Consider the following 27,006-nt stretch of genomic DNA (forward strand, 5'->3'; position numbering starts at 1 on the left):
ATTCTTCTTTACCACGTAGGATTCCAGCGAACTAACTTGTGAATTATTGAAAAATTGCCTACATATACGAAATGAAATATTGCTGTGCTACTTTTAGGCTCCAAAGAAAACTACAATCTAGCATAGTCTATTTGTCATCATAACCTGATAAAGCTCAACTTAGAAGTAAGTCCATTGAGTTCGGTGGGGCTGAATCTTAAATAATGTAGAAAATCAGCTTTAATTCTATGTTGGATTGTAGCCTATAGATTGTTGTTGTTGTTGTTTAGTGGCATTCAGCTTAAATGAATTACATATGGGTTTAAGATAAATAGAAAAGTCAACCTGTTTCATTTAACTACTGACCTGCTATAATAGCCCTCTCTCTTTTTTTGTAGTTATCTAATTAGACTTACACAACGTTGGTGCTTTTAAAGACTTCAGTGAGACTGCTCTTACTTTATAATCCTCATTAGGAAACATTAATTCCATAAGCTGCCTAAAATGCAAGCACACAGAAATACCCTCTGCTTCTCTCACCGAAGCTTAGAAATACTGCTTCAACAAAGGAAAATCAACTCATCCTTTGTCTCTTCTGTGATTTCTCCGAGATAATTTTGAACTGGAGACCCCACTGCTACTTGAACAAGTTTGGCTGTTTTGTTTTACATAGCATCTTCTGGTTTCTGATTTGAACCTTCATTTAAGGCACAAATTTGCTTTGCTGATTGCAGCGGGGCAGGCAATGGGCCCTATCCAACGAAATGAATTTTAATCTGGAGAAAAGCAAAATTTTACACTTAGGCAGAAAAAAAAAATCAAAGATATAAGTACAAATTAGGTGAGACCTGGCTCAAAAACAGTCACTGTGAGAGGGACCTTGGATAATCAATTGAATAGGAGCCAGCAGTGTATAGTAGCTAATATAATCCTGGATTGTATAAACAGAGGCATAGAATCAAAATCACGTGAAGTGTTAATACCACTTAATAATGCCTTGGTAAGGCCACACTTGGAATACTGCATTCAGTTTTGGTCACAACGATGTAGAAAAGATGTGGAGACTCTAGAAAGAGTGCAGAGAAGAGCAACAAAGATGATTAGGGGACTGGAAACTAAAACATATGAAGAATGGTTGCAGGAACTGGGGATGTCTAGTTTAATAGAAAGAAGGACTAGGGGAGACATGATAGCAGTGTTCCAATATCTCAGGGGTTGCCACAAAGAAGAGGGAGTCAAACTATTTTCCAAGGCACCTGAGTGTAGAACAAGAAGCAATGGGTGGAAACTAATCAAGAAGAGAAGCAACTTAGAACTAAGGAGAAATTTCTGACAGTTAAAACAATTAGTCAGTGGAACAGCTTGCTTCCAGAAGTTGTGAATGCCCCAACACTAGAAGACTTTAAGATGATGTTGGACAGCCATCAGTTTGAAATGGTATAGGGTTTCCTGCCTAGGCAGGGGGTTGGACTAGAAGACCTCCAAGGTCCCTTCCAACTCTGCTGTTGTATTGTATTATATTGTATATAGAAAGATTTTTAAAAAAAAAATATAATCAGAATTGCAAAGCAAGATTCTACCTTCAACCAGATACTCTTTAAAATTTCTTCCATAAATTTAATATATTAAAATGTATCCCTGAGGGTAAAACAAGAAGCAATGCGTGGAAACTAATTAAGGAGAGAAGCAACTTAGAAATGAGAAGAAATTTCCTGGCAGTTAAACAATTAATCAGTGGAACAGCTTGCCTCCAGAAGTTGTGAATGCTCCAACACTGGAGGTTTTTAAGAAGATGTTGGATAACCATTTGTCTGAAGTGGTGTAGGGTTTTCTGCCTAGGTAGGGGGTTGGACTAGAAGACCTCCAAGGTCCAAGGAGTGTTAATACCACTTTATAAAACCTAGTAAGACCACTCCTGGAATATTGCAACCAATTTTGGTCGCCACGATGTAGAAAAGATGTGGAGACTCTAGAAAGAGTGCAGAGAAGAGCAACAAAGATGATCAAAGGCCGGGAGACTTAAAACATATGAAGAACAGCTGCAGGATCTGGGTTTGGCTAGCAGTATGCCAATATTTGAGGGACTAGCACAAAGAAGAGGGGGTCAACTTATTCCCCAAAACACCAGAGGGCAGGACAAAAAACAATGGATGGAAACTAATCAAAGAGAGAAACAACCTGGAATTAAGGAGAAACTTCCTAACAATGATGACAATTAACCATTGGAACAGTTTGCCACCAGAAATCATGGGCACCCCATCACTGGAGGTTTTTAAGAAGAGACTGGACAGTCACCTGTCTGAAATGGTATAGGTCCGTGATGGTGCAGGTGGCACACGGAGCTATTTCTTAGGGCACACGAGATGTTGCCCTGTCAGCTCCAGTGTGCATGCGCATGCTGGCCAGCTGATTTCGGCCTTAATTTTCGGTCCTTTTTCACCTTCTGGAGGCTTCCCTGAAGTCTCCCTGAAGCCTCCAGAGGGTGAAAAACAGAGCTGGGTTCCTACCAATTCGCACCTGTTCGGAAGTCAATGCAGGAACGAATGTTGGAGAACATTGTTATGAGCTTGGCAGGGTGTATTGCTGCCAAGCCTTATCTGTGTTTATTGCTGCCCAAACTTGTCTGTGCCGGTTTGCTGCCAAGGACCTGTCTGTCTGTTAATTAAATGCCATAACTTATCTTTGGCTCGGAGTGTGCTTTGGTGTGGAACGAGGGTGGTCAGAACAGGTATGTATAAAAGAGTTTTACAGATTATTTGGTATCTGTATTAAGGATCTTCTAGGTCACAAATCCAGGAACCCAAAATGATATCTGTTTCAAAGTCCAGGTTCTGTGTCAATGTACATGCATTTGTTTAGCAAGGTATTAAACTAAACATGTTGTGTAAATTCAGCTCAGATAAAATTACTTAGTTTTCATCCTGAGAAAGTGTAAAACAAGGCAACAATTAACCCACTTCAACTACATTTACTCTGCCTCCTTCTCTTTGGGCTACTACCTCCAATTTTTCAGCTTCTTATAAGCTTATTGCACATTTATATAACTCTATTAACATATTTTTGCATTGCATTCCAAATCAGTCTGAAAGGATTTGTATCCAGTCAGGTAGGAAACAAATCACTGTTGCTTTAAAAAAAAAATCAAACCTAGTTTATTTCCTGACAGTGAGAACAATTAACCAGTGGAGCAGCTTGCCTTCAGAAGTTGTGGGTGCTTCAACACTGGAGCTTTTCAAGAAGAGACTGGACAGCCTTTTGTCTGAAATTGTATAGAGTCTCCTGCTTTAGCAGGAGGTTGGACTAGAAGACCTCCGAGGTCCCTTCCAACTCTGTTATTCTGTTACTTCCTTTTTAGAGGAAAAGACTACAGAAGAACTGGAATCTTCAGGGGAGGAGGAGTTGCTGCCCTTGACCACAATCCCACCTATCATTCATTCCACCCTTCTTCCAAGAGATGATATTTTGGAGCCTACAGATCAGTTGACTTTATTGCCAGCAGATACCTCCAGTGGCCCTACCTCCAGTGGCCCTTCCACTGACATGGGCCATTTTTTTGAAGCCACAAGCTCCATGTGGGCAACCTCAACTGATTTTGAAACAGGAGTGCAGGACCTTGCCACTGACTTAGTTATCACTGACATGATGGCCCCAGTGACAGTGGAGGAGGAGGAGGAGGGAAGTGGCTACCATACATTGCCAGAATCCCCAGGTATGACTCCAGCTCCTACCCTGAAGTATATAGCCACAAGCTCCATGACAGCTGCAATCCAAAGCCAAGAGCTGGTGGTATTCTTCAGCTTGAGAGTGACCAACATGCGCTTTTCCAATGACCTCTTCAATCAGAGTTCCCCTGAATACAAAGCACTCGAACAACAGTTCGTACAGCTGGTAGGTGACAAAGGATGGTATTGAACTTGTGGATAATCCCTCACCCCCACACCTAAGAGAAATCTTAGAACGTTATACCTCGCATTAAAAACAAATGGAATTGATAGGGGAAAATGTATTCAGAAGTGAACTAGAGTTCCTTCTCCTTCCTATCTCAACCTTCATGTATTATTTCCTCCGTTCTATGTACTGCTCCTCAAGTTCATCTTGGCCCCTAGTGACAACAAGTATATATTCCTGTTTTCTTGGCAACAGTACAGCAGTGGTTAATCATTGCTCCTTGCTTACTAGTCATTCCTTCTTTTCTTCCTTCCAGAAGGGAGGGAGGGAGCGAAGGAAGGAAGGAAGGAAGGAAGGAAGGAAGGAAGGAAGGAAGGAAGGAAGGAAGGAAGGGTGGATGAGGTTGAGGTTTGTTTTATTTATATGCTGCCATATTCCCAAAAGGGACTCAGGGCAGCGAACAACTCAAGCAGGAAAGGGAACACACAAATACAAGACAAGCATTTAAGATAGCCAACAACCACACCTGTCGAGAGGGGAAGGGAGCTCATCAACCCAAGGCCTGCTGACACAACCAGGTGGAAGGAAGGAAGGAAGGAAGGAAGGAAGGAAGGAAGGAAGGAAGGAAGGAAGGAAGGAAGGATAAGGGGGTAACCAGAAACAAGGATTTTATTACAGTGGTGGGGAGTGCACCATTGGAGGACTTGAAGGACAAGGCTGGGAATAGGTTATCCTAGAGAAGATCTATCTATGTAATCCAAGGATGTCGAACCTTGGCAACTTTAAGACTTGTGGATTTAACTTCCAGAATTCTCTGGCCAGCATGGTTGGCTAGGGAATTCTGGTTCTGCGAGTCCACAGGTCTTAAAGTTGCCAAGTTTAAATCCACAAGTCTTAAAGTTGCCAAATTTAAATCCACAGGTCTTAAAGTTGCCAAGTTTAAATCCACAGGTCTTAAAGTTGCCAAGGTTAGACACCAAGGAAGGACGGGAGGGAGGGAGGGAGGGAGGGAGGGAGGGAGGGAGGGAGGGAGGAAGGAAGGAAGGAAGGAAGGAAGGAAGGAAGGAAGGAAGGAAGGAAGGAAGGAAGGAAGGAAGGAAGGATGGATTAGTTTAAAGCCCTGAAATTTCCTTATGGTTTTTCCCCATCAATATTCACTTACTTAGATTTTTGAGATTTTTTAAATGTTATTTTGGGATGTATTTTCCAGTTTCTTAGATCCATACTATTTACAGCCAATTTTATTTCCAGTTCTGATGCCAAAATGAACTAGGAAGGGAGAAAAGTTGGAAAGTGATAGAAGATAAATGTATTGCTTTTTTCAAGTGTGAGAATACAAGTTAATGGAAAGAAATGTGTGTTTGAGGTTATAATGTTTATTTGACCTGAAAATAGCAGCAGTCAATATTGTATTGGTTTTACTGTACTTACAGTTCAATCCTATGAAAGTACATAAATTTCAAAGAGCATAATAATTTACAGATGACTATTAATTTAGTTCTTTGTCCAAATATATCCTTATATTATGTTCTAATGCAAAGTCTAGGTGAAATTGAATGTTCATCTCATTGCCCTGAAAGTACATGTGAACAATATTTTGTATAATATAGAAACTCAAGTAACCATTGTGGAATGACAAACAGAATTATATAAGAATGTAAGAATTGTCCCTACTAGATCAGACAAAGTCCCATTTAGTCCAATATTTTGTTGCTTATATGTTTCACAAATGTGGAGCTCATTCTTTCTACCTGTATAACCTATCATGGGGGAAATCCATATGAAATTAAAGGAAACACTCATACAACTGTAATTTACATTTAAGTAGACTTAAATGTCATTGATTTCTTTTTAACTGTACTGCATCCTGTGAATGGAATTTGTATCAGAAGAGCACTCTAGCTGTCTTGATTGTTTTAAATTTAAAATATCTATCTTGAGAGCTGCCACTGAAAGGCTAATTCAGAAACTTGACTTGGTTATTACTTGTAAAATCAGCTAATAGCATCAGTGAAACAGAGTAAATTTGTATTTCTCAAAATAAATAGTGAGTGTGTGTGACATCATGTAGCATAATTGTCTTTCATTTTTCAGCTGGTTCCCTACCTAGAATCCAATCTTACAGGATTTAAGCAGTTGGAAATTCTGAATTTCCGCAATGGAAGCGTGATTGTAAATAGCAAAATGAAGTTTGTGGAGTCGGTGCCATACAACATCACCAAGGCTGTTCACTGTGTGTTGGAAGATTTCTGCAATGCAGCTGCTCGGCGTCTTAACTTGCAAATTGACAGCTCTTCTCTTGAAATAGAGCCAGGTAATAGAAAAAGTGAAACAGAAAACAGGAGAATATTGCTTTCCTCTAAGCCCTGTTCATTGTTCTTCATAGATAAATAAATAGATAACTATCTAGTAAAACTACGTGGAATGCAGTATATTTTGAGGACGCTTGTAAAATAATATGATGACAAAGAGAGACTTTATTGCTGGTGGAGCTACTCCGTTTTTTTTTATTAAAAAGTTTTAATAAGTTTTACAATTGTATATCTTTTCCCTTCCCTCCCTCTCCTCCAATCCCACATCCCCTCCCACCCTCCCACCCCAATCTCCCCGAGCAAATACAGGGTATAAACATTTAACAATCATACACTAAAATAAGCTAGGTGGCGCAGTGGTTAAATGCAGCACTGCAGGCTACTGCTAGATCAGCAGGTCAGCGGTTCAAATCTCACCGGCTCAGGGTTGACTCAGCCTTCCATCCTTCCGAGGTGGGTAAAATGAGGACCCAGATTGTTGGGGGCAATATGCTGACTCTCTGTAAACCGCTTAGAGAGGCCTGAAAGGCCTATGAAGCGGTATATAAGTCTACTGCTATTGCTATAGAAGCTAACTAACTTTAGCATCATGCCTTCGCTTATGCTTTAACTCCCCTTTTATAAAGCTAACTTTATATAAGATTTAACATTCCTTGTTCATTCATTCATAAGCTAACTGAAATTTCTTAGTCCCATATTTATTTTGAATATAATCAGTCCATCTTCTCCATTCCAACTTGTATTTCTCATCTGAATGGTCCTTGAGTTACGCTGATATTTTAGCCATCTCTGCTAAATTTGTTACTTTTAATGTCCATTCTTGAATAGTAGGCAATTCTTCGTTCTTCCAGTAGTGCGCGACCAACAATCTTGCTGCCGTTGTTAAATTCAAAATCAAATTAGTCTCTATAATTGTACAGTCTGTAATTATACCTAACAGGAATAACTGAGGAGTAAACTTTATCCTCTTTTTAAGAATATTTTTAGTAATCCATCATATTTTTATCCAAAATGCTTTTGACTTTTTTACAAGTCCATCATATATGATAATACATCAGCACAATCACATCTCCAGCATTTAGATTGTAAGTTCAGATACATACAAGCTAATTTTTTAGGATCTAAATGCCATCTATAAAACATCTTATAAAAATTGTCTCTCAAGTTTTGGCTTGCGTAAATTTTACATTTCTTACCTAGATCTTTTCCCATGTTTCCATCATTATTGGTTCTTCAAAATTCTGTGCCCAGCTACTCCGTTTTTGATGTTTTCTTCATTGTCGAGGAGGCGCAGTGGTTAGGGTGCAGTACTGCAGGCCACTTCAGCTGACTGTTATCTGTAGTTCAGCGGTTCTAATCTCACCGGCTCAAGGTTGACTCAGCCTTCCATCCTTCCGAGGTGGGTGAAATGAGGACTCAGACTGTGGGGGCGATATGCTGACTCTGTAAACCGCTTAGAGAGGGCTGAAAGCCCTATGAAGCGGTATATAAGTCTAACTGCTATTGCTATTGCTATTGTCTAGTCAAATATCTGATAGAATATTAGAAAATATTTGTGGGAACTGTAGTTTCCAGAAGCATATCTAGAAGTACTTTGAAAAGCTTCCATTTTCTTGTGATATAATACAAAAATCACTTAACATTACTATATCCCAATCCGTACTACTTTCAGCTGCTTTTGCTCTGATACTGTCTTTGATAGTAAGTGAATCTTAACAAGCTTTTTCTAAGAATTATACCACTGAGAAACTTTTATTTATTCATTTTATTTATTTATTCATTCATTCATTCATTTCTTGAAATCAAACTAGCACAATACCAATGTAACCAAAACTATGGCAATATCCAATTCCTAATAACAAGCAATACTTCATTAACAAGCAATAATAATGATAGAATATGGTAATAAAATGGTAATGATGATACTAAGCTATGTCAATGTGTTATAAGACAGATATATGCTGAGATTTTACTGTTTGTTCCATTGATAATCAATTCACCAAGCCCGCAGCACTTCCTTCCTTGATTTTCACTTCAGATTTATGATGTAATGAGCTGAAACATTTAGCAGATGAGTCATATTAAATACAGTTTATCTGCTTGAGCTATAGAGGAAATTGCATGTATGGGTAAAAGCGGCACATCTTAATTAGAGAAAATAAGTTGCAGTTTGAGAAAGTGGAAGAACGAGGAAAGCAACCTGATAGGCAAAGAGAACATACGGATTGATGGAACAGGGAAGCCTCTAGAGATGGTGTAAAAATTAAGCAAAGACGTTTGGTGTGCTCACACACAGATGTATACCAGGGATTGTAAGAATTCTGTTTTTTTAAATCCCTTGTGACATTTTGTCATTAAAAATATGGTATACATCTTGCCATGAGCATCTGTTCTCACCCTTTCACAGATCAAAAGCACTTGTACACCATATTTATGTTCAGTTGAAGAAGATTGTCAGTGATACATCGACATAGCGGTGTCATGATTCTGCTGATATTGCCAACATTATGATTGAAAGGTTGTCTTGATGGCAATGCTGGAATCGCCTTCATTTAACAACCTTTAAATTAGAATATGGATGCTACAAGGAAGGGCAGGACAGGATTTCAAAGGTTAGAGCATAAATTTTAATGCGTCAAGACAAGCAGTAATAAACTATATAAAAATAAACAAACAAACAGGTTGGAATTAACTTCGTTTGCATGGATGCCAGATTCTACAGGTAGTCCTCAGCTTACATCCATTTGTTCAGTGGCCATTCAAAGATAGGGTGACACTGAATAAAATGGATGTGCAATCAATTCTCAAAATTCTGGCTATTGAAGGACCCCTGCAATTGCTTATCAAAATCAGACAAGATGGTAAAACAGAAGGGACAAGGAACAGAAGTTATGGTGCTGAAATCATGAACTCTGAATGGAATCACAGTCTGAGATGAAACAAGAAAGGAGTAAGCAGACCTTTAAATTAGGGCTATTGTGATGGTTTTAAGTCAGAATTATTCCTAAGAATAAACAATTAGTTTTCCTGTTTTGGAGAATATAAAATCCAGTTGATGCTTGAAGATCTCTCCAGTCTTCAGATTCTTTACTAGGTGAAAACCAAACCACTTTGCGAAACAAAGTGGCGGGAGAGATGTTTGAAGGTAGATTCTCTCTACCTTCTGCCCTCACCATTCTGGTCATACTCTTCTTTAGTAAGGTGTTCTGACACACACCCCCCTTGACGGCTCATTAACAAACACAGGCAGGCAAACTTGAAAAGGACTTTCCTTTATCAGTTTTCAGTTCAAATTGGCTTCGAGCCCAGAAATAACATAAACATCACTCTCCGATAAGAATTCAAAACAAAAGCTCTTACAAACGCAGCAGTTCTTCCACCGTCTCCACGGATCAGGTTTACATGAAATACCAAAGCACTTTTCCAAGTGTAACAGGCTTAATCACGATTAATAAGCAAGCAATATTGTACCAGACACGGAACACACACAAAGGAACGACGTTGACTCCAGTGACTGGGGCGTGGCAGCATCTGTCCTTTTATCTCCAAACCTCCTCCCACAAGCCCCAGCTGCATACTGAATTTTGTATCCCGAAAAAGCTCTCAGCAGAACTGCTGAATCACAACACTGAATTTTGTATCCCGAAAAAGCTCTCAGCAGAACTGCTGAGTCACAACAGTAAGGTAAGACCCTTGAAGGCATGCAGGCATCTTCTTCTTCTTCTGGAATGAAATTAGAAGTCTGTATTTCATTTCATTTCATTTCCCTTTATTTGTATGCCGCCCTTTTCCCTGGGGGGACTCAGGGCGGCTCACAGTTCAAAAAAGGGGGGGGAAGGACAAACAATTACCAACATAAAAGCAATACAACATATTAAAAAAACCACAACAGCCACACAATTCCAGTAGGGTTAGAATCTTAACCCCAGGCCAGCTGGGACAGCCAGATCTTTAAGGCAGCGCGGAAGGACCTGAGGGTGGTGAGGGTCCGAATCTCCACGGGGAGTTCGTTCCAGAGGGTCGGAGCAGCCACCGAGAAGGCTCTCCTCCGAGTAGTTGCCAGTCTACACTGGCTGGATGATGGAATTCGGAGGAGGCCTAATCTATGCGATTATCCTGCCTTCATTGTTTAATCAACTGAATTGCGAGAAAAAATAAAAAAGGGTACAGCCCAAATAAAGCTGAAACCAAGAGGAAATAAAAGTAGTTCTTCTGAAACATATCTGAAAAATATCCTGACACATTTTTTTTAAGGGGGAGAAGAGCTGAAAACAAAAGATATGCTTCATTGACATGACTTAACAGTATAAAACAGGTCAGGCTGTTCACTTCTCCTTTTTCCTGATATGCTGCCTTGTTTGTCTTGTAGATGTTACGTTGCTGCCATTGAGTCAAGTAAGGTCTTTTTCAAAGTTCCTTATTATTTGACACTCTAAAGAGTTTTGTTTCTTAGTCCACTTTTTACATTTCTTCCATTGAGGTGCCCAGGATGGAAAATAGTTCCAGGGAGTGTTTGCCAGAACAGAAGACATTCTAAGATTGCTTGATGAGTTTTGGAAGACGTTATTTAGTTATTAGTTATTTAGTTATTTAGTTATTTAGTTATTTAGTTATTTAGTTATTTAGTTATTTAGTTATTTAGTTATTTAGTTATTTAGTTATTTAGTTATTTAGTTATTTAGTTATTTAGTTATTTAGTTATTTAGTTATTTAGTTATTTAGTTATTTAGTTATTTAGTTAGTTATTTAGTTATTTAGTTGAATTTTTATTTTATACACATAAGCACATCAACAGAACACATAAACACATTAACAAAAATAACCACATAACTTAAAAACAACATAGGAACAATAAGTTCCATCGTATATCATACAGCAGTTCCGAATCGGTTTCTTTGCAGTTAGTGTTTTCCCTTCTATACATTTCTATCTTGCGTTCCTAATCTCGTTATTCATTATCCATTTTTATATCCATTTCTTTATTTATTTATACTTAGCTACTTATGATCAAGTATTATTTACCTATATTGTGCTTTATATTTTTACTGTCATTTATTCTCTTACATACAGTTATAGGTATACATTCACATAGTTATTCTTTTTCTTTGCCATTCTTTTATTATTATTATTATTCCATTTAAAAGGGTATAAGGTATAATTTGGAAGACAATCTTTAAATGGACTCTTGTGATAACTCCGTTCAGTTTCATGATCCAGGGGAACACTGGGAGTGCCGCTGATGTCAAATTATTCTACCTTCTTCCCTGTCCCTCCGCACAAAACAATGCTTTCATCTCTACTTTTAGATTCCTATGAATAGCTTATTATTTGGACTTGTTGCATTAATGCAGGCAAATGATCCATAGTTCCATGAAAAAGAAATTGTTCAGAAACACAGTAGGATGAAATTGAACTATTGTTAGAATAGTTCACCTATTACGAAATATGATGCACCACTTAGACAAATAGAGTGAATTTATTGCAACCCTCCAATAGCCTTTCAGTTTATCTGATTTCTAAATCAGCTTTGCAACTTTTTTTTCTCTCCCATAGCCTTTCATACAGTATAGTTGTTAATGCCATTTTAATTGGATGGTCACAGCATATAGGCAGTACTAATATGAATGCACTCATTCAAGAATTTAATTACTAGGCAACAGATGACAAGAATATGAAATCGAAACAGCTAGGGGGTGATTCTCTTTTTTATTTATTGCTGTAACAAAAGCCGTGAATTCTTGTTGCATGCCTAAGGAATGAATACCTATCATATTAGTAACGGAGGGACAATAATTTCAACACAATTAGGGTGGACCTTTCGTATTATAAAATAAAGCCTACCATGTCCAACAGAAGTTGTGTTCCACATTTCTTTGCAATGACACATGTTGTTTACTTTACACCCTGATGAGTTTTCATCAAGGGAGCTTTGAGTTGGTTGCATTGTGGATGTACCGCAATGGCCCAGATGGGAAACCATTTTGGCAGAAGGGTAAAGCGACTCCAGTGCTTACCATACAAAGGTCTCCTGAAGGAGGCCCTGCTCACCTCCTCCTGATCAGAAGAAGGTATCTGCTATAACAGTGTTTTTCAACCTTTTTTGTGCAAAGGTGTGAAGTTTCCGCTGTTCGCCCATGAAGCCAATGTTGAGAAAAGACAGGAGACAAATTTTCTCGACATGGAGCGACCCAGATTGGGGGTCTGGTAGCCCCTTTTATTGAGACAGGACAAAGGCAGGAGGAGCAATAGCATGTGATAGAAAACAGCCTGTAAAAGTACAATTTCTAATCTACTGCTTCAGGAAAGTTCTCTCTATATATGGTCAAATCCTGGGCGTCATTGGTAGGGCACATCTCAGAATGTTATGTTATTCACTATCAAGATGTTATGGCTTTCTCGGAGCCAGTTGTCTCCTGTGTGATTCAGTGTGACTCTGCATGCCCCGTTATCCACTGGGCCATGGGTGACCGCTACGCCTAAACAATGAAAAAAATCATGAAAAAAATCACGAGGTACACCACCGTTAGAAAATATTTAAAAAATTTAACTCTGTGCCTATATTGACTATATATAAAGTAATTCTCTTGAATAGGAATCAAATAAACAAAAAGAAATTATTTTATAATTGTTCATATTTCTGTTTACTTACTCAGTGCGAAACCTGGGCCTGTTTTTCTGAACACAAAGCTGATATTCTGGCAGGAATCGAAGAAAGACACACACGTAGCAGTATAGTTACCCCCACATTAGGTTGTAGTTCCCCAACATTAGGTTGTAATTCCCCCACATTAGGTCCAGTATAGTCCCCCACATTAGGTCCAGTATAGTTCCCCCACATTAGGCCCAGTATAGTCCCCCCACATTAGGTCCAGTATAGTCCCCCCAAATTAGGTCCAGTATAGTTCCCCCACAGACATACAGCCTTCAGCCATACAGTGTATTACTGAAGGCTGTATGCCTGTGTACTGCCCCACTTCGGTGCTCGGAACACCGAAGGAGACGCGCCGCTGGTAACACTTACCAAGTTGACAGCGCGCGTTCTCCTCGCTGCTCCGGTCCTCCGCGATTGTTGCTATGGGCGCACGCATGGGACGTCAGTGACGTCCCTGCGTGCGCTACCTCCTGGCGGTCCCCGTGTTTTTAAAGTAAACGCGGGGCCGCAGGGACTTAATAGAGGCATCCCTGTGTCCCGAAAGCAACTTTCGGGACACAGAGATGTCCCGAGGCAAAAACACCCGGCGGGTGTTTTTCCCACGGCACACCTTACACTATGTCACGGCACACTAGTGTGCCGCGGCACAGTGGTTGAAAAACACTGCGCTATAAAATATGGTTGCTAAGTATCTAAAAGAAATATAAAAGTAATTCCAAATTACTGAAGTAATGCATCACTGCCGCTTGTGAAAGCCAAGAAGAAGGGACTTCACTCTATTGCTCTTCAGTCACATATTGGCAACGGTAGGGAGCTGTGATGGACAAATGTTTTCTCTAGCAACCATACGGATTTTTCTAGGCCCACGTGATCCTGCATCAATGAAATCCATTTCAAAAGATTTTTCTCTTCTATTCCAGCGGATCAAGCAGATCCTTGCAAGTTCTTGGCATGCGGTGAATTCTCACGGTGCCTAAAGAATGACTGGACAAAGGAGGCAACTTGTCTTTGTAACCCTGGTTATGCAAGAAAAAATGGCCCGCTTTGCCGTAGCATATGTGAGACAGAGCCATACCTCTGTGCTAATGGTAGCAAATGCGAACTGATTCCAGGAAGAGGTGCAGTGTGTAGGTATGTCACTTCATTATATGGTTGATCGTGAAGACTGATGGTACTGTGGATATGGATAAATGCAGTGGCAATTATTTTGCAATTGTCAAATGGTATATATATATATGGTTTTGGGGGGGGGGTTGTTGGTATGAGAAGAGAACATTCTGCATGCAGATTTTGTGCTCTGTTATTAAACAAAGTTTCCCATTCAAACTTTCCAGTTAAAAGTGTTCTGGGAGCTGGGAACTATCCTGCTGGTCAAAACAAATAAACTGACTTCACTCAGATGCATTTATGTGAAATTATAATCAAATTCAATTTGTTTTATTTTACATTGCAGTGTTAAATCAGCTCAGCCACAGATTATTTCTCAAAAGCCAGAATCTACCTAATAAAGTCTGCAGAATAAAACAGCATTAGCTTTAGCAACCATTTTTAATGATCTCCTATGCCTACATCAGGGAGTGTCAAACTGGCGGCCCACAAGCAGATGCGTCATGCACAGGCCACGCCCATCCCAGCTCCATGAATGGGAAAAAATGTCACAAAACGTCACGTGATGGCAACGTGACGCGGCCAGTTTGACATATTTTCCAATGACACAAGGTGTTTGATGCTTGGCTTAAAGTACCTCATTCTTTGGGTTCACCGACAAAAGGGGCGACCGACAAAAGCGCAACCGACTAAATCGCGGTGACAAAACCGCAAGTTCTAAACCGCGCCGATGAATGAGCGCTGAAGCACACTGATAACAGCGCACCAACAGAAGCACGCTGTAAACCTAACCCTAACCCTAACCCTAAACCTAACCCTGACCCTGACCCTGACCCTAAACCTAACCCTAACCCTAACCCTAAACCTAACCCTTACCTTAACTTAAATCGCGTTTCTGTCGGCGTGCTGTTGTCGGCGCGCTGTTGTCGGCACGTTGATGACATCGTGGTTTTAGCGCCAAGGTTTTGTCGGCGCGCTTTTGTCGGCGCGCTTTTGTCGTGCGCGCATTTGTCGGGTCACACATTCTTTGCCCCTTCAGTTGATTAATTAAATTACAACAGAAATGCAAAATGAAGACTAAGTGGGGACAAGCATATTGACCTCTCATATGTTCCCATATCTCAGTGGCCTTTCATACTATAGCTGTCTTACCACTAACTACCAAGTTCTACATTTCTGAGGTCCTCTTTTACCTCTCAGTTACTACAGTACAGATAGTAGTGGTATTCACTTACCTTCCCTATCAGTTCACAAATGTGAGCGCACATGCCATGTCTGCGCATGGGCACCACCTTCTGCGCAAGCACATGCTCAGTGCTTGGCATTATGTTGGGGGTGGTGGAACCTCCCACAGCCACCGGTTCGCCTGAACTGGAGAGAACTGGCTGAATATCACCTCTGAATACAGATAATCCTACTCGAATTCATCCTGTTTTCCATAATGACAATCCCACCCATAATTTTTGCAATGGACCATACATAGTATAAGTTTTCATGAGTAACTTTACAAAATAAACACAGCACAGGGCAGGGTAGTAAAATACATACACATATTATAATTCATCTTCAAAATATACTCTCCTGAATCTCACCATTGTCCTTTCAACTACTTACTCTGTTTCAATATTCTATGATTAAAATTTCTTAACCCAAATAGTGTAATAACTGCAGTGGCTTCATACCATGATTTTCTCAGTAATGAAATTATCTGATAATATTTAGGACATTGTGTCTCTTGAGAGTCTGGAACTTAATGGGTTGTAATTGCAAACATTTAATTCACAACCTTTGTTTGCTTTATAGGCCCCAGGATACAAAACAAAAAATAACAAGTTAGCATCTGAAAGTCTGATTTCCAGAGACCATGAAGGTTTGTGAGGTTTTTTTACATGTATTTTTAGTAATGTCTAGACAGCTTACATACTTTTATGTGGCTCATTAAAACTTAAAATCAGTGGAGTGTTGCAGTAGCCTAGAGGTGGTGCTCTCACCACACAATCAGGAGGCTGTGAGTTCAATCCTAGGTAGAGGTAGATATTTTACTCTCTCTGGGCACAATGAAAATATATCTGCTGAGCAAAGCTATGCATTGGTGTCAGGAAGGGCATCAAGCCAGTAAACACTCTGCTAATGCCATTCAGTTGCCCAGACTCTACCCTGCAAGCAGAGATGGTATTCAGCAGGTTCTGACCAGTTCTGGAGAACCGGTAGCGGAAATTTTGAGTAGTTTGGAGAACCAGTAAATACCAGCTCTGATTGGCCCCGCCCTCATCTATTCTCTGCCTCCCGAGTCCCAGCTGATTGGGAGGAAACGAGGACTTTGCAGTAACCTTCCCCTAAAGTGGGGAAGGAATGGAGATTCTGCAGTATCCTTCTCCTGCCACGCCCATCAAGCCACGCCCACAGAACCGGTAGTAAAAAAAATGAATCCCACCACTGCATGCAAGGGATTATGGGGGTCATCAAACAATGATGATGATGATTAAAACTTAAAATCAGTCCTTCATGTGAGATTTATTTGCCTTTGCTAAATTAAAATATGTCATTTATGGGCAAATTGTCTACAGTAATATTCAGGCTTATTATGTGGTGTACCACGTTCTATGCTTTTTATTGATTATTCTGTGCCATCATGTTGGCGTCAACTCTTGTTGACAATGTAGATACTGTAGATGTTCTTCAGGATGATCTGTCCTTAGCCTAGTCTTTCAGGTACAACACTGGTATACTCATCGCTGATGTTATTGAGCTTTCACTCCTCAACCCATCCCTTCCTGAATTTTGCCAGTTTTAAAGCTTGTCTTGGGAGTCCCCAGCCTAGGAGAAGAGATTGAATTTCTGCAGAGAAGAAGCAGAATTACACCTCTAATCAAGGGTGGGTTCTCTGTCCAGTTGCATGTTGAGCGTGGCCTAGTCCCGCACTACAACAGGGGGGTGTTTTTGCTCTTCCCAGGCTCCAGAGGGTTTCCTCGAGCCTCTGGGAGAGTGAAAATGGCCTCCCTAGGCTCCAGAGGCCCTCTGGAGACCAGAAACGAGTTCATTTCCGGCCTTCGTGAACTTCTGGTAGGCCTGTTTTTCCCCCTTCCCAAGCCTCCGTATGCACCCTGTACTTATTTGCATCCACAACAGGCCATGTGGAGACTCCTGGGAAGGATAGGTGGGGTGGGTGGGGCCAGCCAGGAGTGGGATTTGAGGGTTCTCTGAATTGCACATAATCTTAGCTAGAGGTTCTCTCCTGTGAGTCCCCAGCAGCCCATTCCTGCCTCTAATACGTTTTACTCATAGAAATACTCCACTGAATTCCACTTTAAGTAAACTTACATTCCTTTCATGAACGTTGTTTCCACAGGTGCTTTAGGAACAGGACTTCTTCTAGCACAGAAGCTCAGTGGAATCTTTGAAGAAGGAGGAGGGCAACCACAAAATCCATCTTTTTCTTCCCCAGAAAAAATATGGAACATTTTAACTGAAGATTATCTCTTTAAAAATTAAAGGCAGAAGCTGCAATTAATTTCCTCAAAAATGTTTAACTTCATAGCATCCCTACCAACATAAATGCAATGCTAAATGTAAGGTATTTAGTAGATATCCAGTGTTTATATGAATACTATTTTTGTTACTTAGTTGTAAGTTGTTAGTTGTTACTTAGTTACTTACTTAGTTGTAAGTCAAGTCCATGTACTACAGGTAGTCCTCGACCTATGACCATTTGCTTGGTGAGTGTTCAAAGTTCCAACAGCACTGACTATGATGGGTCCTTGCCCTGGTTCCACCACAAATGCGCGTATGACAAAAGCGCGTGTGACTAAAGCGCGGTGACAAAACCGTGCCGTCAAAACCGCGGAGACGAATGAGCACTGAAGCGCGCCGACAACAGCGCGCCGACAGAAGCGCGCTGTAACATAACCCTAAACCTAACCCTAAGCCTAACCCTAAACCTAACCTTAAACCTTACCTTAAGTTAAATCGCGCTTCTGTCGGCGCGCTGTTGTCGGCGCGCTTTTGACATCGCGGTTTTAGCGCTGCGGTGTTGTCGGCGCGCTTTTGACGTTCGCGGTTATGTCGTGCCACGCCTTGCCCTTACAATAGTTGTAGCATCCTGCAGTCATGTTTTTGCAATCTTCCCCGCCATCTTCTAATCAGCAAAGTTAATGGGGGTGCCAGCAGGAGGTCACAAGTAATGGTCATTGATGTCTCACTTAATGATCATGGGCGATTCACTTGATGACTGTGGCGAAATGGTTGCAAAATCCAGTGCAGTCACATGATGCCTCACTTAATGACAGTACTGTTTAACAATAAATTTGTAATTGTACTATAAGATTAACTGTACTGATAAACTATCCCAAAATTAAAAAGGCATCAGGGTGACATATATGGTCAATAATATAGCAATACTTCAAATGTAGTAATTGGAGAATCGGACTGTAGACCCCAGAAACCTATCCAAAAATTATAATGATGTTTCCTAGTTGGCCTTTTCTAATCCTATCCCCACCACTAATGGCATCGATTACATTTTTTTAAAAAAGAATTGTCACTCAAAGCAAAATGACTATTCAAAAGTAAAGACATCTTTCCTTAAAGTTTTTTTTTTTTTTAAAGAATCTGACTGTAAATATCAAGTTGCCTTTAGGAAGAAATATGTTTGCTGTCATCTTTAAATATATAAGTTTCATAGAATAAAGACACTGGATCACAAATGTAATTGTTAGATCTGTATAAGAATTATCTTCCTATCTATGGGGACATTTAGGTTTAAGCTAAATAACTGCACAATCAAAGTTAGGCTTCAAAATACTTTATATGCTTGATGCAAGTTGGCACTAATGCATGTGTTCCCATTCACAAGACTTAACCTGGCTGCAATGGAAAGCCATGCCTTAGATCAGGGGTGTCAAGCTGACGTCATCACGACATCATCACATGACGTATCACGAGTTCCCCCCGCCTTTGCTAAACCAGGTGTGGGCGTGGCCATCACGTGACGCATCCGTCCCATGGGTCGCGGGTTTGACAGCCCCGCCTTAGATGATTAATATCAGTTTCACCAGTTTTGAAGCAGCTCAGGTCTAATGAAATGGACCTTCTCCCTTAACTACACAATTGATACGACCAAAGCCACAATTACCTTTAAATAGAGGGGCATAGAATGAGAGCTATAGGCAGCAGGGTTTTACAATGGTTTAGCATTCCCTACTTCCTTATGTTCTGGCAGATGGTGTCCTTTAATGCTCAAGTGTATTTCTGCTCTGGGTACAATCTATGTACTCTGAACCATCTTCTTCTCTATGCACAATTAGGCATTACAGCTTGTCTAAGCAGTAAAACGGCAATTGCTTTCTAAAGATGTTTACCTCTCAGAGCCTATCTCTCTAAAAGACAAACTTCAATGGATATTCTCTAGCGTCAAAAAAATATTCTTGGGGTCATTTGCATATAGCAATAGCAATAGCAGTTAGACTTATATACCGCTTCATAGGGCTTTCAGCCCTCTCTAAGCGGTTTACAGAGTCAGCATATTGCCCCCAACAACAATCTGGGTCCTCATTTTACCCACCTCGGAAGGATGGAAGGCTGAGTCAACCCTGAGCCGGTGAGATTTGAACAGCCGAACTGCAGAACTGCAGTCAGCTGAAGTAGCCTGCAGTGCTGCATTTAGCCACTGCGCCACCTCGGCTCTTAAGCCGACTCGGCTCTTAAGTATATGCTCTTGCTACTTTGGGGGTTATATTAAGAAGATACCAATATCCCTTTGCTGCATTTTAATGGTTGCCCCGATTTAGCAGCCCTAGTTTGCCGCATGAGGTGAGAAGTTAGGCTTGGTGTGTTCCCACTGCAGATGTAAGATACAACCAAGAGTTACTCTCTTATGGGACACATCTAGAGGTACAGTATCCTGCTTCATATATATATCGAACACCTATGGTGGCTATGTACTTACAATTCCTTATTCATGTTCATTTTTGATTGGCTGGTTGGTTTCAGATTTATTTTCTGTATGTTTATTCATACCAGTTTCTACTCAAATGGCAGAAGTAATGTTTATACTTTAAACATGAATTAATTGTTCCTGAGCATAATTTATCATGGGGCAGTATTAATTATAGAATATTTGGAGAAGAATATTTTGTATTTCAATAAAGTCATTAAATATGTTTCTGTATCTCTAGTTAAAGAGTTTTTTCTGGATCATCTGATAAAGATGTCTACTATTTTTCCATCTGACTTGCTTATTTAGAAGAATGAATGTTTTTTAGATATCGTAGCAACATGAAAATGTTTTTAACATCTTAGAGACTATGCTTCTGGTTTTCTTTTTCCCCTGAATCATATTTCCCAATATATCTAAGCAAGTAACTACTGTACTAATTGTTCATTTATCAAACATTGTTTACATCATAATCAACTTCAGTGGCGTTGTAAGAAAAGTGCATTAGAACTTGAGAAAAAAAAATCTTTAAAAAAATGTCAATTCTTCCATATGCATCTTCCATATTCTTCTTTTCATTGTCTTTTAATTTAACCTACTAATTTAAAGATTTGAAGTAGTTATTCAAAGCCAGATTACTTTAATAGCAAATGTTTGCTATAATTGGTATATCATTGGGGGGGGGGGGGAAGCAAATCTAAGTGTCAAAATTTCCCAAGCATTTCCATTATTTTTAAAAGAAATATTGCAGAAAGATCAAGAGTAAATTTATTCTTTTATAATTTGCAGTACACAATCAAAGTTATTTGACAAAGTACTTGGAACAGTTTAGTAGGAAATAAGCCAAAGATGAAAGAGATACAATTACAAATAAGAATATTTCCAAAGTAGTATTAAGAATCTTGGGCTGTTCAGGAAACTGCTAGTTGTATAGAGACTCATAACTGCATGCAAAATTTAGCTACTGCTGGTCGACATGTGTTTCAAGAATACATAAGGGAATAGAGGCTGACACAATCTCTACATTGTACAAACTTAACCACAACATATTTTTGCATATTTGAATGCATACCTAAGTATTTTGTACCATTATTTACCAAATGGATATAAGAAAACTGTTAATATGGCTGATACAGAAATTTGGGCACCATTCTAACTGATTCGGTGCTTTCTAAAACTGTAACATTGTTAATGAGATAACTAGAAACTGGTTAACTTGTCCAGAGTATTGTACATTTAGCCAGGAGACACCAATTCCACAGGTGAAAAATATTCTGACTTTTCTAACCTGACAGGTGAAAAATATTCTATTTGTTTTGACCAACTAAGGGCTTTGAGCAGGCCTCTGAATATGTGCAAATGAAGATAATTCATATTACAAGGAAGAGAAAAACTATGTCAAAAACTCTAAGTGTTTTCAGCTAATGCTTTCTAGCTAAAAATACTGTTAAGATACAGAGGTTATGTGGAATTGTTGACGTCAAGGTGAAAACTGGAAGCCCAAGCAAAATCTCTGCTAGAGCAATTAGAAAACTATTCAGATCTGCACCGAACTCACAATCACAAGAAATAACTTAAGAATTATTTCAGAATTTATTTTATGCATACACGATTAACAAAACATTCGTTAATCTTAAAATAAAAAACTAGAAAAGAGCAAAACCCAAACAAGGAAAAGAAATGCAGAAAGAAAGAAAAATCTACTACCAGTATATGTTACACTTATCAACAATCACTAGTTTACTAAGACCTGCTGGAAGTTTAAGCCAGTGGTTCCCAAACTTGGCAACTTTAAGACTTGCGGAATTCAACTCCCAGAATTCTCCAGCCAGCAGAGCTGGCTGGAGAATTCTGAAAGTTGAATTCCGCAAGTCTTAAAGTTGCCAAGTTTGGGAACCACTGGTTTAAGCTGTCTCTGGAGTAGCTGCTCTACATAACAGCACTGTATATATAATGGTTATCTTCATGGAAGAAGAAAAACCTTTTTATTAAAATTATCCCAAAAGTCAGCATCTCATGTATCAAAAGAAAACCTTGATAAGCCTAAAATATCAGCCATACCAACATGGGATGAATTTGGACAAAAATGGTGAAGCATTTGAAGAAAAGAAGACATTGTTGACACAGGGATGGCTCTATTATATTTTGGAGTTGTGCTGCAGCGCAGCAAATATTGGACAGGTGGAAAGAAAAGACGGATTCAAGCAAATGAATTTTAGAAGCTAATATCCTACATTCAGTTAGATATTTCAGCAAGGAAATTATCTAAAATTATCTCCAAATCAGGCATGATTTCTTGAAGGGGAAAAGGGGGATAGTTCCCAGAACTGAATAATATTGACAATCAATCATGTAACGCACAAGAGGTATATTTCTGAATTCTGCAAGGAAGAGTAGGAAAAACACTCTAAAAACAAAGATTAGATGAACTTTTACCTATTTGGAAACTATTCTGACAAAGGTGATGCTACAGTTACTGATTAAAAAGATCTCCAAACTTTTCCTTATTTTGGCTTGGTAAACATTTGCACATAAATATTTAAGTATGCAATTGAATTTTGTAGAAAGTCATTGTATTTAACTTTGTACTATGTAGAAGTTTCGTCAGCTTCTGTTCATGTAGTACACTGAAATATTAAATTTGATGAGCAGTACCTAAACTCTTGCATGGTACTCTATCTACTTGGTCATGGAACTAGGGTTGCTATTTTATGAGATTTAGAGTAGATTGATGTACGTATTTTCCTCATTTAGCAAATGCAAGCGAATATGATGGCCTGCAGAGGTAGAATAGCCATCACCCAAGACTCAAAGTACTTTGAAACCACATCACAGCTGCACAAGTAAATGTATTATCTGGAGGTGTACCGACTTTTGTAGCTTGGGGCTTTCACATCACGTATACGCAGAAAGCAACAAGTCTCTATTTTTTTTTCTGTTGAGGAACTGGCATTTTCATTCATCTTTACGCTGAAATGTTTGGCCAGATGTTGGGGGCAAAAAAGAGATGCTGTATGCATCTGCCAAACCTATTAATGCAATGTGTATTTGAAGGAAACCGTCAGGTTAATTGGAGATAATGGCACCTGTTCATTAAATATTATATAGAAAATGATGTCATATCTTTTTAAATTTAATTCCTCCTATAATGGGAATTTAGAAAATTTGCATCAAGGATTTGCATCCTTATCAACTGTTAACCCACTATACTAACCAATTGATACAGTAATTGCAGACACATCTGGGACAATCAAATGAATCCGAAATATTAAAGAAATATTACAACAGCACTCCTTACTAGCACTGGTAAGGAGTGCTGTTGTAGACATGGAATGTCTACAAGAAAACAAGCAAGCAACAAGGACCCCTCAAATACTATTTTAAAATATAGTCATCTGTTTTAGCCTTAGCTGTGATTGAGGTGCTCAACACAGTCTATATGTTTTACAAGACAGTGTAACTGTAGAGGATTCTGGGTTTGGCTATAGCAGCAACACTAAGCAGTTTTTCCTCATTCTCTCTCTCTCTCTCTTTGAAACCTACTTTTCCTATCAATATTTATCCACGCTGCATTTCCATGCATAAAGGATATTGTCATTCTTTACTAGAAGCAAAACAGTTGGGGACTTTCAATGGAGCAATAGTTTCCATGCAAGAAATGAAACAACTTTGTCTCTTAATTGCTATTCGGAAAAAAAAAAATCAACCTCCCTCTCATATTTCAACATAAAAACACTGCTGATGTCCTGCAACGCTTTTAACGTAGCCTCTCACTGAAACCAAAGGCACAAAGGAACCAAGGAAACAAGCTGTGTTTGATCCGTGATGAACATATATGTAAGTCAAGTCCTTCAAGTCAAGCTCAGCTTCTGGTGATATCATGTAATTTTTTTGTAGCAGCAATGTGGAAGTGGTTTGCCATCACTCTCTCTTTCCCCTCACCTTCCTAGTTCTGGTATTCCCTGGTTCCCATCCAGTATTAGGTTTTATCCTGATTAGATTGTTGAGATCAATCAAAGGCAACTAGACCTTAGCACCTGGCTGCAAACATATCTGGCATATGCCACTGAATGATCTAATATACTATGAAAGTTAACATCAGATACATTGATAGATGGAGAGATCTTTATTGATTTAACATATGAATAAATATTTTCTTGCATAACCAATCTAAACAGAGCTTTTATTATGGAATTCTACACATCTACAGCCTTTGGAGGCTTTTCATGAGACACCCCCCCCACCCCCCACCCCAGAGGTTCTTCTGGGCAAGTCTGATGCTTTGAAGAAAAGAAAGAGAAGAGCAGGATTGTGATAGGGCAAGTGATGCATATTGCTTCCCATTGCAACTGCTCAGCAAGCAGCTCTTTCACAAACTGGTGAAAACACAACTTAAATGCAGAAAACGGTACGCAGGAAGACTGATGTTGAATAAGTTCTAATTTCAAAACTGGGGGGGGGATAATCACTGATGCAATCCAATTTCAGAAAACAGGGACAATTTTGAAAACTGTCTGACTGTTTACAATTGTCTTTTGCCCTTGAGCATACCTTTTCACCTAATGATTGTGGAAAATAATATTATATTCTGCCACGTGGACGGAGGCTTTTGTGGGTAGATATGTGGGCTTCTAGGCTCTCCTACTCAAGGTTTATTTATGGACAACCCCCCCCCCCATTTGCATGATTTCTGATTGCTTGAACTTTATAGCCAAACCAAAGGATTCAAATATCCATTTGGATTCAAAGCCTCCTAAGTGGATTTAAACTCATGACTTGGCTTGTATTCCGTTTTTTACTTTCTTCTGCTACCTTTATAATTTGGAAAAATTATTACTGGTAGTGAGATTGCCGGATGTGTCACGCACTGGCCATTCCCATCCCTGTTTTAGCAGGGGGGGGGGGGAAATCACCATACGTCACATAACAATGTGACACTGCAAATTTGACACCCCTGGAGTAGACAATAGACCAAGTTTAGCCTAAAGCTGTAAAACTGCCTACATTTGGGTCTGAGAATGATACACATGTGAATACATAAACTGATGAGCTCAATAATCTTAAATCTAGTTAAGAATATTGCTTAGATGTATGAATGTTTTTTTTTTTACACCCAATCTGGTCAAAACTTAGTAGCCAATGTAAACTCAATTCATTCTTCTTTTTAAATTCTTATTTGGAGATTTAAAAATCAGAGCTGAGAAACACAATTACTCTAATAAAGAAACTCTCTCCTGGTGTGGTCTGTATTTTTTTTTTTAATTAAGTGACATTTTTTTAAATTTCTCTAAAGATCCCAAAACTGTGATAACACCAAGATTTGTTATGCTGACATTAAGTTTATTTTGCAACATCGACCAAAGGCAATTTAAAACTGTCTGAAAGAAATAACTGCTATAAGTATTTTAATTACTGTTAAGGAAACCCTGCCGAAAAGAAAAGCCCCCAAAACCTGAATTTGGGAGATTAGCAACAAGAAAAGATCTATTAGATTAGGAGCTAAATAAACCTTGAACACTTTGAAGTTAAACAATTTGAAGCAGCATGATGTAACAAGAAATGCCAGAGTTCTGGCATTTCATCAGGAGTGAGGGGGGAAAAAATCTACTTAATCCATATTCATTTCAGTGATGCAACACAGGTCCCCATATTCAAATTCAACTTTGCTGGCATAATTCATGAAGTTCACTTCTCTGATGGTTCCAGCCATAAATATCTGCAGAGATATATATATGTATTGAACCTTCTCTGTGAATTATATTTCACTTTGACTGAGAAAGGATTTCCAGTACAGTTATGACAAAAAAATTAAACATATATTGTTTGAAGGAACCTGTTTTGTAAAAAAAAAAAAAAAAAAGCAGTTTAAAAAAAAGAAGACAAACACACAATGCACAACTGCTTAAAAGTGCACCAAACCGTTTCAGTTCTGAATTGCTAAAGCACTTCAGGCTCAAGTTTTTCTATATTCAGTATATGACACCCGGCGATCTACCTTAAGACACATTTTCCCCAGAACGCTTGTTTGCAAGTGATGCTGAAGGGTTATCTTTCACCTTTATAGGAGTCTACTTTAAATTCTGTACATTAAATGTTAAGAACATTAAGGCCTCACAGTTCTAGTTAGCCTAGTGTAAAGAAAACACGGTTTCTTCTACTTTGTGGAAACTCATGTTTCCAGATAGTATCTGGGAAGTGTGTTACAGAAGATAAAATGCCATTGTGGGTAGTTCTAAACTACATATTGGTAGTGTGTTATGCTACATCAGGGATAGGGGTCTCTAGTCCTCCAACCACTGTTGGACTTCTATCCCACTGGACTGACTAGCTGGGGGTTGACAGAAGTTGGAACCCAGCACGATAGGAGATACATAGATTTACCGCTTCTGCTCTATATTACAGTATTATTTGCATTATCATATTCTGGCCTAAAGCAAACAAAATACTTGACTGAAAGAGAAATTTAGATCTTGAGAATGAGCTCACTACACAAATTTAAGACGTCAAAAGTACAAACTAAAAATCGACACATTAATAAAATCGGTTTATATTAAACATCTCTACATGATTATGGAAATATTAAAAGTCCGGCTGTGCTCGGTAGGTGCAAAATAACGATTTATTTCAACAAGTTCTGCAGCATGGCAGTTGCATAGGTCGGCCGAGCTTGTTTGCTCTCAACTGCATTTTGAAGATACTGGATTCCGCCACAGCGTTCCCAAATCTCTTCAAACTGCCGCTGCAAAATTTCAGCACCCCGCTTACGAGTCAGGCCAGTTTCTTCAAGATTCAGCTCGCACATCTCCATGTCATCCTTGCCTGGAATGAAGGAAAACCCAGATTTTACAAAAGTTATAATGCAAGCCTGCCTCTTTTAGTTTTGGACACATGCAAAATTGAGAACAAAACTATAACAAGCGCTAGCTTCTTTCCCAAACATATTGCCTTTAGAAGAAGAGATCTACAAGTGTTCTGACCCCCCTCGTCCTACACCAAAGCACGCAGAGACGAAGATACTTCAAGGATTTATTAACACACAGACTAGACGTTGGCAGCAATCCAGCACAGACTAACCTTGGCAGCAATCCAGCCTGCCAAGCTAACCACGAGAGTTCTCCAGCTCTAGTAAACACGTT

General features: G+C 39.2%; 2 protein-coding genes across 7 annotated transcripts in view; one reads left to right on the forward strand and one right to left on the reverse strand.

Annotated features, from left to right (window-relative positions):
* IMPG1 (interphotoreceptor matrix proteoglycan 1) overlaps positions 1–17,461 on the forward strand; it is a gene marked incomplete at its 5' end in the record, with an annotated part of 87,897 nt that extends 70,436 nt beyond the window's left edge. The window contains 5 exons of the mRNA XM_087719041.1: positions 3,335–3,867; positions 5,962–6,181; positions 13,752–13,962; positions 15,742–15,808; positions 17,288–17,461. Coding sequence (XP_087575167.1) covers positions 3,335–3,867; positions 5,962–6,181; positions 13,752–13,962; positions 15,742–15,775 — 998 coding nt within the window. The remainder of the gene's footprint in view (positions 1–3,334; positions 3,868–5,961; positions 6,182–13,751; positions 13,963–15,741; positions 15,809–17,287) is intronic.
* A 7,647-nt stretch (positions 17,462–25,108) lies between these two features.
* Positions 25,109–27,006, reverse strand: part of MYO6 (myosin VI) — a 120,009-nt gene continuing 118,111 nt past the window's right edge. For all 6 annotated transcript variants that reach the window (XM_087718847.1, XM_087718846.1, XM_087718845.1 and 3 more), the window contains one exon: positions 25,109–26,689. In XM_087718847.1, the coding sequence (XP_087574973.1) occupies positions 26,490–26,689 (200 nt within the window). In that variant the 3' untranslated portion in view covers positions 25,109–26,489. The remainder of the gene's footprint in view (positions 26,690–27,006) is intronic.

Source organism: Thamnophis sirtalis, unplaced genomic scaffold (assembly GCF_051295495.1).
Source record: "Thamnophis sirtalis isolate CommonGarterSnake01/CBP01778 unplaced genomic scaffold, rThaSir2_p1.2 scaffold_6, whole genome shotgun sequence".
Classification (NCBI taxonomy): Eukaryota; Metazoa; Chordata; class Lepidosauria; order Squamata; family Natricidae; genus Thamnophis; species Thamnophis sirtalis.